The 14964-nt window shown below is 36.4% G+C and overlaps 1 protein-coding gene across 1 annotated transcript in view; it reads right to left on the minus strand.

Moving 5' to 3' along the window:
• Positions 1-14964, minus strand: part of HMCN1 (hemicentin 1) — a 464244-nt gene that overhangs the window by 122867 nt on the left and 326413 nt on the right. The window contains exons 46-48 of the mRNA XM_015543796.2: positions 14768-14935; positions 10209-10322; positions 9545-9631 (exon numbers count right to left, since the gene is read on the minus strand). Of these exons, the coding sequence (XP_015399282.1) occupies positions 9545-9631; positions 10209-10322; positions 14768-14935 (369 nt within the window). The remainder of the gene's footprint in view (positions 1-9544; positions 9632-10208; positions 10323-14767; positions 14936-14964) is intronic.

Here is a 14964-nt window from a genome sequence, read left to right on the forward strand (position 1 = left end):
ACTTAAAAAGTAAATGTATTTAAAATAACCATAACTGCAATAATTTGGACATGTAAAAAGTAGAAAAACTGCCACATCAATAATCTAAAATGTGAGGGGGAGAGAAGTAAAAATGTAACGTTTATGTATACTATCAAATTAAAGTTGCTATCAGGCTAAAAAAACATGTAAGATATTTTATGTAAGTCTCATGGTGAAGAAAAATCTATACTAGTTCTACAAAAGATTAGGATAAAGGAGTCAAAGCTTACTGCTACAAAAAAACCATCAACTCACAAAAGAAGGCAGCAAGAAGCAAGGAATAAAGGGTTTACAAAATAATAAGAAAACAAATGGCAATAGTAAGTCCTTACTTATCAATAATTACTTTAACATAAATGGATTAAATTCTCCAATCAAGAAACAGAGAATGACTGAATGAATTAAAAAACAAGATTTAGTAATATGTTGCCTACAAGGGAGACAAAGAAGATCATTATGAAATGATAAATGGATCAATCCTCAAGAAGATATAATAAATGTAAATATTTGTGCACCCAACATTGGATCAACTAAGTATATAAACAAATACTAATAGAACTAAAAAGAGAACTAAACAGCAATACAATAGTATTTAGGGAACTTAATACCCACTGTCAACAATGAAAAGATCATACATACAGAGAATCGATAAAACAACAAGAACAACTACAAAACACAGAGAAAGACAGATACCATATGGTTTCACTCTTATGTGGATCCTGAGAAACATAACAGAAACCCATGGGGGAGGGGAAGGGAAAAAAAAAAAAAAGAGGTTAGAGTGGGAGAGAGCCAAAGCATTAGAGACTGTTAAAAACTGAGAACAAACTGAGGGTTGTTGGGGGGTGGGAGGGAGGGCAGGGTGGGAGGGAGGGCAGGGTGGGTGATGGGTATTGAGGAGGGCACCTTTTGGGATGAGCACTGGGTGTTGTATGGAAACCAATTTGACAATAAATTTCATATATTAAAAAATAAATAAATAAAAAAAAAAAAATTAAAAAAAAAAAAAAAAAAAAAAGAACAACTACAAAACAAAAAACAAAAAAACAAATAGGATTTGGACAACACTCTAGACCAAACAGAATTATACAGAACATTCTAGCCAACAATAGCAGAATACACATTATTTTCAGCACACATAGTACATTAATTAGAATATATTATATGTTAGACCACAGAACAAGTCTTAACAAATTTAAGATGATTAAAATCATACAGAGTATCAATCAGACAACACAAAGAAATAAAAGGCATCCAAATCAGCTAGGAGGAGGTTAAACTGTCACTCTTCGCAGATGACATGATACTCTATATGGAAAATCCAAAAGGTTCCATGAAAAACCTGCTAGAACTGATTCATGAATTCAGCAAAGTTGCAGGATATAAAATCAATGCACAGAAATTGGTTGCATTCCTATACACCAACAATAAAGCAACAGAAAGAGAAATCAAGGAGTCAATTCCATTTACAATTGCACTAAAAACCACAAAATACCTAGGAATAAATCTAACCAAAGATGTGGAAAATCTATACACTGAAAACTATAAAAAGCTTATGAAAGAAATTGAAGACGACACCAAAATTAACCAATGGATAATTTCCATTTCCAAAAAATGGAAAAACATTCCATGCTTCTGGATAGGAAGAACAAATATTGTTAAAATGTCAATACTACCCAAAGCAATCTACATATTCAATACAATTCCTATCAAAATAACATGAGCATTCTTCACAGAGCTAGAACAAATAATCCTAAAATTTGTATGGAACCAGAAAAGACCCCGAATAGCCAAAGCAATCTTGAAAAAGAAAACCAAAGCAGGAGGCATCACAATACCAGACTTCAAGCTATATTACAAAGCTGCAGTCATCAAGACAGTATGGTACTGGCACAAGAACAGACACTCAGATCAATGGAACAGAATAGAGAACCCAGAAATGGACCCACAAACGTATGGCCAACTAATCTTTGACAAAGCAGGAAAGAATATCCAATGGAATAAAGACAGTCTCTTCAGCAAGTGGTGCTGGGAAAACTGGACAGCGACATGCATAAGAATAAATCTGGACCACTTTTCTTACACCAGACACAAAAATAAACTCAAAATGGATGAAAGACCTCAATGTAAGGCAGGCAGCCATCAAAATCCTCGAGGAGAAAGCAGGCAAAAACCTCTTTGATCTTGGCCACAGCAAGTTCTTACTCAACTCGTCTCTGGAGGCAAGGGAAACAAAAGCAAAAATGAACTACTGGGACCTCGTCAAAATAAAAAGCTTCTGCACAGCGAAGGAAACAATCAGCAAAACTGAAAGGCAACCGACAGAATGGGAGAAGATATTTGCAAACGATGTATCAGATAAAGGGTTAGTAGCCAAAATCTATAAAGAACTTATCAAACTCAACACCCAAAAACAAATAATCCAGTGAAGATATGGGCAAAAGGCATGAATAGACTCTTCTCCAAAGAAGACATCCAGATGGCCAATTGACACGTGAAAAAATGCTCCACATCACTCATCGTCAGGGAAATACAAATCAAAACCACAATGAGATACCACCTGACACCTGTCAGAATGGCTAATATTAACAACTCAGGCAACAACAGATGTTGGCGAGGATGCGGAGAAAGAGGATCTCTTGCATTGTTGGTGGCAATGCAAGCTGGTGCAGCCATTCTGGAGAACAGTATGGAGGTTTCTCAAAAAACTGAAAATAAAACTACCCTACGACCCAGCATTTGCACTACTAGGCATTTATCCACAGGATACAGGTGTGCTGTTTTGAAGGGACACATGCACCCTCATGTTTATAGCAGCACTATCAATAATAGCCAAAGTATGGAAAAAGCCCAAATGTCCATCGATGGATGAATGGATAAAGAAGATGTGGTATATGTATGTATATATATATATATATATATATATATATATATATATATATATACATACATATATATATACATATATATATAGAATGGAGTATTACTCGGCAATCAAAAAGAATGAAATCTTGCCATTTGCAACTATGTGGATGGAACTGGAGGGTATTATGCTAAGTGAAATTAGTCAGAGAAAGACAAAAATCATATGACTTCACTCATATGAGGACTTTAAGAGACAAAACAGAGGAACGTAAGGGAAGGAAAACAAAAATAATATAAAAACAGGGAAGGGGACAAAACAGAGAGACTCGTAAATATGGAGAACAAACTGAGGGTTACTGGAGGGGTTGTGGGAGGGCGGATGGGCTAAATGGGTAAAGGGCACTAAGGAATCTACTCCTGAAATCATTGTTGCACTATAAGTTAACTAATTTGGATGTAAATTTTAAAAAATAAAAATAAAACAAGTCAAAAAAAAAAAGAAAAAAAGAAAAATCATACAGAGTATCATTTCTTATCACAATGGTATAAAAGTACAAACCATTAACAGAAGGAAAGCTGGAAAATTCACAAATACATGGAAATTAAACAGTACACTTTAGAATAACCAATGGATAAAAGAGAGAATCAAAAGGGAAATGAAAAAGTATCTTAGGACAAACGAAAATGGAAACACAACATATCAAAATTTTTAGTATGCAGCAAATGCAGTTTTAAGACAGAAGCTTATATTGAAAAACTCATACATAGAAAAATAGAAAAATCTCAAATAAACAGCCTAACTATACACATCATGGAACTAGGGGGAAAAAAAGAACTAAGACCAAAGTTAGCAGAAGGAAGGAAATAATAAAGACTAAAGCAGAAATAAATGGAGAATAGGACAACAATAGAAAAGATTAACAAAACTAAGAACTGGTTCTTTGGAAAGATAAATAAAAATGTTTAGCTGTCCTAAGAAAGACAGACAGAAGACCCAAATAAATAAATTATAAATGAAAGAGGAGACATTACAACTGATACTATAGAAATACAAAGGATTATAAGAGAGTACTATTAATACTATTGCCAACAAACTTGACCACCTAGAATAAATAAGACAAATTCCTGAAAACATATAAGTTGCCAAGACTGAATCATGTAGAAACAGAAAATCTGAACAGACCAATGAGTAAGGAGACTGAATCAATAATCAAAAACCTTGCAATAAAGAAAAGCAGAGATCAGATGGTTTCACTGGTGAATTTTACCAAACACTTAAAGAAGAATTAACAACAGTTCTTCTGAAACTCTTTCAAAAATTGAAGAGGAGGCCAGCATTACCCTGATACCAAAACCAGGTAAGGATACCAAAGAAAAGAAAACTACAGGTCAATATCTATTTTAGAGACAGAGAGACAGAGCACAAGTAGGGGAGGGGCAGAAAGAGTCAGAGACAGAATCTGAAGCAGGCTGCAGGATCTGAGCTGTCAGCCCAAAACCCAACGCGGGGCTCGAACCCACAAACCATAAGATCATGATCTGAGCTGAAGTTGGACACTCAACCGACTGAGCCACCCAAGTGCCCCATCCTATGGCTTTCTAATTCTTTATGCCTTGTTAACCCATCGGTGCAAGCTCAGGGAATTAAATAATAAAACTTAATTCTACTAAGGTTTACTGAAGGTCAAATAAGCTCCTGTTATTTCTGTTCCAATTTGTTAGCAAGAGGATGACTTAGAGTAAATGGTTAACTTTGTCTCATAGTTTTCATGAGTAATTGTTAAAATAGCTTTCAGGGTCTTTGGTAACCTAAAACTTGAACATTTTGCTTAAATGTTAAATCAAATTAAGTTCATCAGACATTTAGGGTTCTTCCAAATCAAATGGACTGCTGAAGCATTGCTTACTAAACATAGGTTTATGCTTCTGATGTCTTATGGCAAAAAAAAAACCCCAAACTAAGAATATTTAAATCCATTAAAAAAACATACTTTATGCCTAATGGATTCATAAGTCTGCTACCTAAAAAATTTCTGATATAACAGTTCACAATTGGTTACTACCTAGTTTCCACTGGAGACTAAGGTTTCTAAGAGTTAAAATTCTGCTGTATGTAATTAAGGCTAATGGAAATAAGTAACTTCATATATAAAAAAAGTAAGAGATATGTAAGATCTAAAAAATGAAAATACATTTTTGTTAATGGTAATAAGTAAAATAAGTAAATAAATAAATATAATTTTAACAAAAAGGGTAAAACAACAGGACAACACATCCTTTTAATTTTTTTTATTTAAGCCTTGGTTGGAATTACCCATTCTTTATAATCCACAAGGCCAAGCAATTATAAAATGAACACGTATTATGCTCAAAAATATGTAAAAGAACAAACAAACAAACAAAAAGGGGGGAGATACCCCTGGCTGTCTGCATTATAACCTCAGCTCCTTCTTGATAGTGCTGTGATTACTCTTAACTTTTAAAATCTTAATCCTCAAGTACTAACTGCAGCTGAATGACATTCTTCAAAATCAGATAAACCCTCTCACCCTATGGTGGTGCTATCCAAAATCCCCAAAGGGGGGCTCACACGGACTGGGCCCACTGAACTTCTCACCTGGGGTCGAGGATATGCTTGTGTTCTTTCAGATTCTGGACCTCTGTGGATTCCCTCTTGGTTGGTGAAGCTGTACCATGCCATAGTGGAGACCCCCAGGATATCTTCCAGTGAACTAGGACATCCAGAGAATGACTCTGAATGAGCAACCACTGCCCCCCTTTTTCAAGATGGAAGAAGCCTCTTCATGGACTCCTCATCCTGAAGCCACAAACACAAGTTTTTTGCCCCTGATATAACATGGGGAAGCCTTAAACGCCTGTCTAACCAGGCTGTCATCCTCTTACAACACAATGATATTGCATATGCCCCTAATTCGCATCTGATGGCCATGATCTCCATCATTAACAAGAATTTGATATATGTAACCCTGATTCTTCTCCTTGACCTCATTTGTCCAGGCCGAGCTCAATATTCATATTGGGCTCATCTCCTTAACCTACCTATATTTGATAGCTTAACACTCGTAGCCTGGGATATTTCTATTAGCAATAATGGCAGAGTTCATGGAAGGAGCCAATCTTAACCGGCCCTTCCAAACTGAACAAGAGTATTGGCTTTATATGCCAAGGCCTCAATGGTGGCTTCTTCCAGCACCTCCTGTGTGTGTTACTAAATTTAGCAATTTATCTGTTTGTCGCAAACTAAAAATTAACTGGCTTTTATGTGTACAGCCCAAAACCTCTACAAGGCCAGAGAATTTTACCTTTTTGTCAGCCACAAGCTTTGATTTACCTCAAAAAACAAACATATCTCACACTCCTAATGTTATAACTTGCTCTAGTCTCAAATATTCAGACCACCCCTGGAATAATATTCCTTGGACAACCTGTTATGGAGAGATTGAGCATAATCTTCGCTGGGGCAACTGGACTATATTATTGAAGGGGTCCTAGAGGACACCTTGAAACAAAATATTCAAATAAGACCATATCCTATGACCAGTCTAGTAGGGACAATATTTTCTGGAAAGACAGAGCTTGTCAGGCCCTTTAATTAATGCACATAAAGAGAAATTAAAAGGACCGGCTTATTAATCTTTGTAAGCTAGGCCTTCCCTTCTTCACTTGTACTGTTAGCCATGGTGAAATTTATGTAAATCGACATATTAACATAACTTGGGCTTTCTTGAACAACCATTAATTTGCATGGACCACTACTTGTGTCCCTTCTCCCTATGTTCTCTTTGCTACCTCCACTTTACAGATCAAACAACTAGAAAATAATTACAATATCTCTACCTCCCAGGGCTGGTTTATGTCCTGCATAAATAATTATAACATTACCCAATTAAATATCTCCTCTTTATCAGTACTTAGCGCATCTCGGCCTGGGTTCCTGTAATAGCTCTGAGCCCTATATGCATCCATCAGGACTAGGCACACTTTCCAAGTTTGTTCAACACTGGTAAGGCAAAAAAGATTTGTTGCCCTGTTAATCATGGGCATCCTAGCAGCAGTAGGCGCTATGGTCTCTGCCACTGTTATTGGAATCTCCTGCATCATACTATCCAAACAGCCCATGTCCTTAATAAGTTTATGGTCAACACTACCAAAGAATTTATAAGTCAAACTTCTATTGATAGACAAGTTTTGGCCTGCCTCAAAGCTCTTGAGGCTGCAGTGGAATTTATTGGAAAAAGACAGGAGGCCTTGTTCCTTCACTCTAAACTGTCCTGCGACTCTAACTACCAGCATATTTGCATGACTGGCATTCCTTATAATCACTCCCAAGCTTGGGATGCTGTCCAGACACACCTTCACAGTGTTTTTTCTTCCTACCTCTCTAACAATATAGAAAACTTAGATATAACTTGTATCAACAGGCTACAATATGCAGAAGACTAACTTAAAAATGAGTGGGCTGATTCCTGGGCAATGTGGCGTGACCTAAATCCTTTCTCACTTACAGCCAGCACTCATCTTAAACTGTGGATAACTCTGGGAAGTGGAATGCTCTTACTGTGTCTCTTTTTACGTATTTGCAGAATCACCCTCCAAACCATCCAAAAGCAAAAGGACCAGGAGCTCATTATGACGGTCCTCAAACACTAAACTAGAAGAACCAAGAAAAACCAAAAAAGGGGTAACTGTAGGGAATAAGCTTAGGAATTCCCTGAGCTTGCACTGATGGGTTAACAAGGCATAAAGAATTAGAAAGCCACACGATGAACACACCCAAGTTTGGGTAAACAAGATTAGGTGAACAGGGCAAAGGCCCTCAGAATAGGACAAAGGTATAGGAACAGGAAATCTCAGGATGAAAACATCCAAGATGAGGTAAACAAGATTAGGTTTCAGAGCAGAAACACCCTCCAATTTAGTACAATAGCAGAAAGCTGCTTTCACTGGAAGGAAGGACAAAAACAGATAAACAAGGCTATAGACCACAGCAGGGCAAGTTGCCTGGAATGGAGCTAATTAGCAAAAGGACAGTGTCTTATTAACCCTGAAGTAGCATGCTCTTTCTTGTCCCTAGGCCAGTTTAGGTAAACAGAGGCGGTGCCTCACATCTGCTGTAAACAACCTTCCACCCAGCACCAGAATTTTATTTTGTATTGACCCAAACCCCTAACACTGCATATCTTCAAACCCACTTTCCCCATGCCCATGAATTAATGTTCACAGTTTCATTGTCTCTTTGTGCATGCCCATCACGCTGGTAAGATTTCTGATCCTAATAAAAACAGAGCAAGGACCCTTATTCAGGGCTCTTGTCTCCTCTTGGACATTACCCTCTCTGGCATTTCAATCCTGCATCCACTCTCTTGCTGGACAAGAGAGAACTCCAGACCCAGAGTCTATGACATGGGAGTCCTAAACTAAAAAGCTTCTGCCCAGCAAAAGAAATCATTGGCAAAATAAAAAGGCAACCTATGGAATGGGGGAAAACATTTGCATACCACATATCTGATGAGGGATTAATATCCAGAATATATAAAGACCTTAATAGCAAATAACAACAAATAATAAAATTTAATAATCGGCAAGGGACCAGAATAGACATTTTTTTTCCAAAGAAGACATACAGATGACAAATAGGTACATGAAAAGATGTTCAACATCACTAATCATTGGGAAATGCAAATCAAAACCACTGTGAGATATTACGTCACACTTGTTAGAATGACTGTTATCAAAAGGACAAGAGATAACAAGTATTGAGGAGGATGTGAGAAAAGGGAACAATTGTGCACTGTTGGTGGGAATGTAAATTGGCATAGACACTTTGGAAAACATTGTGGAGATCTCAAAAAATTAAAAATAGTAATACCACATGATCCAGCAATTCTCCTTCTGAGGATATATTTAAAAAAAACCAAAGCCACTGTCTTAAAAAGATATCTGTACTCCCATGTTTACTGCAGTATTATTCACAATAGGTAAAATATGAAAACAACTTAAGTGTCTATTGACAGGTGAATGGATAAAGAAAATGTGTGTGTGTGTACATCACACTTTCTTTATCTATGTATGTGTGTGTATATATGTATATACATATGTTGTATACATCTTTTGTGTTTCTCTATATACAAGGAGAAGCAGAATTTTTAAAAAGACAATAATTTATTGAATTGAAAGAAAAGACCTATGTGTCTTTCTTTTCTCCCCCACCCACCCCTTCTTCCTTCCTTTCCTCAGTGTAGGGGTATTCTTTTGTTTTTTTAAAGCTTATTTATTTATTTTGAGAGGGGGAGGGGCAGACAGAAGGAGAGAGAGAATCCTAAGTAGGCTCCGCGCTGCCAGTGCAGAGCCTGATACAGGGCTGGATCTCACAAACGGTGAGATCATGACCTGAGCTGAAATCAAGAGTCAGATGCTTAACCGACTGAGCTACCCAGGCACCCTGGAATATTCTCATCTCCAGAGAATCTTAGAAATTTCCTCCTATACTTCTATTGGCTCTACTCAACTAGAATTCAATTTCAAATGCTTATGATAGTAGTTTGACTTTTTTCTCAACTAATTAAGATACATAGTGGAGGCAATAAATAATCAGTGAGTGGAGGAACAGCAGGAATACAAGAGCTAAGTCCCTTACCTGTCACTTCACAAGTCAGTGTAACACTCTGTTTCTCTTTGACCTTCATGTCTTCCAATGTATTTTCACCCACAATGCGAGGTGGCACTAAAAAAAAAAAAAAAGTTAAATACAGAAAAAAACAGAAAAAGTAAGCAACTATTCTAACAGCAGGATTATTATTTTATAAGCATCTTTGTTTATATTTTTATAAGCTATAACCTTTAAAACAAATCCCCAGATTCTCATTATTTGTTTACTAGAATAATGTCATAACATTATTTTGATCAATTCCAATTTTTAGATATAGTACAAAGTTATATGCCATGAATTCACTTATAATGAATTTTATTGTAACATAAGTTATAAAGTCTGGATAAAAATGCCAACAAGTTGATAAGAACATTTATTAGACATTTATTTCTCCCACTGTAACTCTGATAAATATTCACATGAAACAAGTTATCAGAGTCTTAAAATATTGTTGAACAATTGTGAACTGAAAAGACATGGCATTTCAGGCATTTTAATCCAACTAATTACATCCAAAATTATTCTAACACTGAATTATTGCCAAAAGTATCAGCCCAGGGGCCAAAGAATATATGAATGTGAGATCAAGCTGTAGATAAATTTTAAATGTATATACAGAATGCATTAAGCCAACTGAAAATTATAAAAATACCTAGTACTGAAAGCCCAAAGATTCTTCTTTCTTCACCAGCTGCATTTCTTACAACACAAGTATACTGTCCCGCATCTTCTATTCTGGTCTGCATCAACCGCAGAGTCCTGCCTCCTAGAGAAGCAAACCACCAGATGACTCAAAAAGAAATCGATAACTTTACAAGTTGGCCAACTAATGCTCAATTTAGATAAAATTCAGTCAATATGCTTCAAAGGCCTTAAACATTCATTTAAGTCAAGTATCTTTTTTAAATCATGTTTTAAGTCTATATAAAACAGAAAAGGTAATTCAGAATAATTTTTTGGTTGAATGGATAAAAACATAAATACAATGCTAGGTGACAGCAGGCAAGAAACAGAGTTTCAGAGAGGCGATGTTTGAACATAATCTTAAAAGGCAAGTATACGCTAACACATAGAGGAGTTGAGAGAAACCACTGTTAAGTAGACTATGAATGAGGTAGTACAGGAGAAAACAGATGTGGGTTGTGGTACTTAAAGGTGAGGGAAGCCTGGGTGACTCAGTAGGTTGAGTGTCCGACTCTTGATTTCAGCTTAGGTCATGATCCAAGGGTTATGAGACTGAGTCTTGCATTGGGCTCCGAGCTGAGGGTGGAGACGGCTTGAGATTCTCTCTCTCTCTCTCTCTCTCTCTCTCTCTCTCTCTCTCACTCTCTGTCCCTCCTCCCCACTCACTCCCTCTTTGTCTCTCTAAAAAAAAAAAAAAAAAAGAATCAGAGCAGGTGAAGCCAATATTAAGAGATAAGACTAGTTGGAGTAGGGCCAGACTCTTTGGCCCCTTGAATGCTTTGCTATGGAATTGGGACTTTATCGTGCTCACTAAAAGCTATGGAAGTGTGTAAACAAAAAAACGTCATGATGTGATCTGTGCTTTAGAAAGACAACTGTGAGAGGACATTTAGGAAAAGATTCCCAGTTTGCCACTGGGCATATGAAATGGGAATGTGAGAAAGAGAACTACACAAGTAACCCAGACTATGGTGACATCACTCTATAAGGAATGGGGGAAACCATGAAGACCAACTACTGGTCTTCACCTGAGTATCATGGAGTCCTAGAATCATTTCGATCAAAGTCTGTGGGCGTCACTTGACTGACTAGCACAACTCTGCTTTTGTTACATTTTATGTTTTGTACTTCTATGTGGGGACAAATGATTCTGCATCTATGAAATGCTTGTAGACTGAGAGGGAGGCTCTGATATGCTGAAGGGTCTAGTCACACCCTGAAGGACAAAGGAAGAGGAGCCAGTAAATGGGCTGAAGCAAAGCTTGAAGAAAACTAAGGCACACTGAGAGGAGAGTCCTTGAAACCATTTGAGAAGTACATTCTAAGGAAAAAAGAGTAACTCATGTCTTAGATTTTGTAATACTTTTCTACCTGGTACATTTTTGCTTAGTACTCTGAATTTGAACTAAAAAAATGGAAATGGTTAAACATGGAATTTTCATGTAAATATTCACCTGGCTCTGGATTTCTCAGGAGAGTCCATCTGCTTTGTTTTTATAAACACAAGATGTCACTGAGCTTTTCCTGTAAGCAACCTTCCTATCTTCAACCCGTTGAAAGGCGAGCTAGGTAGTAACTTATTTAGACAAAGTTGATTACCTGAATTCAATCTTTTTTTTTTTTTCTGAACTGAATTTAAATAAAGAAAGTTAAATACAGAAATTATGTAAACATGTCAAAAAAACTTGTGTTAATTCGGCAGGGATTCAGGTACTCACCGCCAAGTTAGTGAGACCATAATATGATTCCAGCTGAGAGATATTAACACAATACAACTTTTATGAGTTATTTCTAGCTCTGCAAACCTTAACCTCCTAACTCTCATGATCTTTCTTTTGTTTCCTGGTCCTCTCACTTAATCCAGTGAGAAACAAAAGATCTGACGATAAGTTATACTTAAATGGAGATGTTTCTTGTACCTATTAAATTTTTATAGCATCTATCTGTTCTTGGCAGATAACTTCAAAACAATGACCTTCACAAACATAATGCTTTCAGAAAATCTGTACTTAGTCTCAGGAGAACTAATCTTAATGAAACAGAAGTGTGCAGCAGACCAAGGACCAAGCAAGTCATATGCCATTCATCTGATTCTCATTCATCTATTGCACAATACACATGTTCAGACTGTAAAACTGAATGACTCTTTTGGCAACGCCACGAGGTCAAATACTTTTAATGTGTTCACTCGGGGATCTCCAGCTGCTTGTCAAGCAAAACAAGACTAAATAAAACCAAAACACCACTCCCGTAAATCTAAAATAAGCCAGAGCATATCACTCTTTGTGATAGCAGTACATCACTACCGTCTCGCCTTTTTCATTTCAGGAGCCCTGGTGTAGCTATTATATTTAAAAAGAGTTCCTACTTTTTCAGCAATTGAGAATTAAAAAAAAAAAGATGCCAAAAATATGAGGATAATTTCAAGACAAGAAGATAATGTGTTCAGGTTTTTGGTAGCCAAATTGTAATAAAGCCTTTGTCATTCGTATGCATTTCCTAAGGTCAATAGAGACTAGGACTCCTGTGCAGAGGAAAGTAATATAGTAAGGAAATAGGAAAATTTCCCAGGACAGGGACACCCAAACCTTTTACTTGACTGTCTATGGCAATACTGAACATGTATTGGATGCTTGTGTTAACTGATTTACATATATGAACTCATTTCAACTTTACAAAAGCCCTAAGAGGCAAATATTATTAACATCTTCACTTTATAGGTGAAGAAATAGAAGTTAACAAAGTAACTTTTTTGGAATTGTAAATTTAGTGAGTATTATAGGCAATAAATACAATAATTATAGCAATATAAATTCTTCATCAAGGTCCTATCATTTATAGACCAACACCTTAAAAAAACAGAGGGACCTTAGGATATTTAGAACTAATTCAAAACTAGGAAAGGATCTTATCTGAAAAAGTCTTCAAAAGTGGGAATTGAAACTTTGAACAAATTTAGAGGCAAGAGGTCACTTACTCTTAAGAATAGTTCATCTTAACTTTTAACAGTATAACTATTTTTTAAGTTGTTTATATTCAGACCCAAATCTGTCCCTAGAATCTTCCATAAACTGGCATTACTTTTAGCCTCTGGAACTAGACACAACCAACATAATTCTTTTCTGCACCATGGTTCTTCAAGTCTTTAAATTTAATTTTCACTATGTAACCATAACGTTACATACGGTTTATTTTTCCACCTTAAATACAATCAGAAATGTAAATTATTTTGCAATAATGTACTATCATGGTTACCTTTTTTAAAAAATATTATCAATAGGTCCTTCCAGTCTTCCTAGTGAGTAAGTTAAGTCCAGAATACAATTGGTCTCTTTCTTTTTTTTAATTAATGAAAATATCTTTTATTAATGTGGCAAAATACTGGATTTATTTTCTTGATGACCACATTACACTGTTAATGTATACTGAATCACAAACACAATTCAGAGCTCTTCTTGAAAAATTCTGAAGCTATATTTCACCCTAATTTTCATCATTTAAAAAAAATGTTTAAGTTTATTTATTTTGAGAGAGAGAGACAGCGCAAGTGGGGGAGGGGCAGAGAGAGACAGAGAGAGAGAGAGAGAGAGAGAGGGAGGGAAGGAGGGAGGGAGAATCCTAAGGAGCCTCTGTGCTAGCAGCTCAGAGCCCGATTCAGGGCTCTAACTCACAAAACCGTGAAATCATGACCTGAGCTAAAACCAAGAGTTGGGAGTTTAACCGACTGACTCATCCAGATGCCCCCATCATCATGCTTTTAATGTAAGTGCAGAAGTTTAACTTCATTTTGTTAGGCTTAACTCAAAAGTTTCAGGGTGAGGTGTGTTTGAATTCAGATGCCTTCATTCAGCATATTATGTATTCTTCTCAGTATCGAAGCCCTTTATTAACCACAGCTTGGCAAGATTGTTTTCTTGGTCTGTGTAAGACCTAAAGAGTGAAGCACAGACTCATTCCTAAAAGAGCTAAGCGCAGACTCCTGTGGCATGGCCTTGAGACACCTCTCTGCATGCTTACCCTGGTTTATAAAGGACAAACTAATAGATTTTTTTACATAATCAGATGAGGGAGAAGCTGAATATCCCTTTTACATTAATGATAAAATCCTAGCTCATAGGAAACTAACCCATCCTGAAAATATAAAACTCACTCAAATGAAATCCTTGGTTATGGAGATTTGTTATAAAATATGATTCATTCTAGACTCTGGCTTCATTTTCAGTATTTCTCTTCATTCCTCACTTTTCAAATTGATTGGTACTTACTGCAGCATGAATGTTCTGACATCCCCATGATTTAAGTAATAAGAAAGGGCCGTGATTTCTTTTTTAAAAGGATCTAGAGATATTTACAGATTTTTCCCCCTTTTCATAGAGCTTCTGATGTCCTTCTAAATATTTTTTCTTAATATGACCAGCAATATAGTAAGCAATTAGATCAAAAAGAAAAAATAAAAGAGAGAAATTAAGGAGAAACTGTAGCCATAGGAAGCCATCCAGATTATCAGGCTATGAAAATTCCTAATACCTGAGAGAATTCTCACAGAACTGCTAAGGCTGACAGGCCACCCATCTTTAAGCCAGGTAATCGAAGGCAGGGGAATTCCGGAAGCTTCACAAGTCAGGGACACTGAGTTCTTTTCCACGACACTGATATTTTCAGGTTTCCCATGGTTTCCTATGATGCTTGGAGGGGCTGTAAGATAAAACAAACAAGAAAAGGAA

This window comes from Panthera tigris, chromosome F3 (assembly GCF_018350195.1).
Source record: "Panthera tigris isolate Pti1 chromosome F3, P.tigris_Pti1_mat1.1, whole genome shotgun sequence".
Lineage (NCBI taxonomy): Eukaryota > Metazoa > Chordata > Mammalia > Carnivora > Felidae > Panthera > Panthera tigris.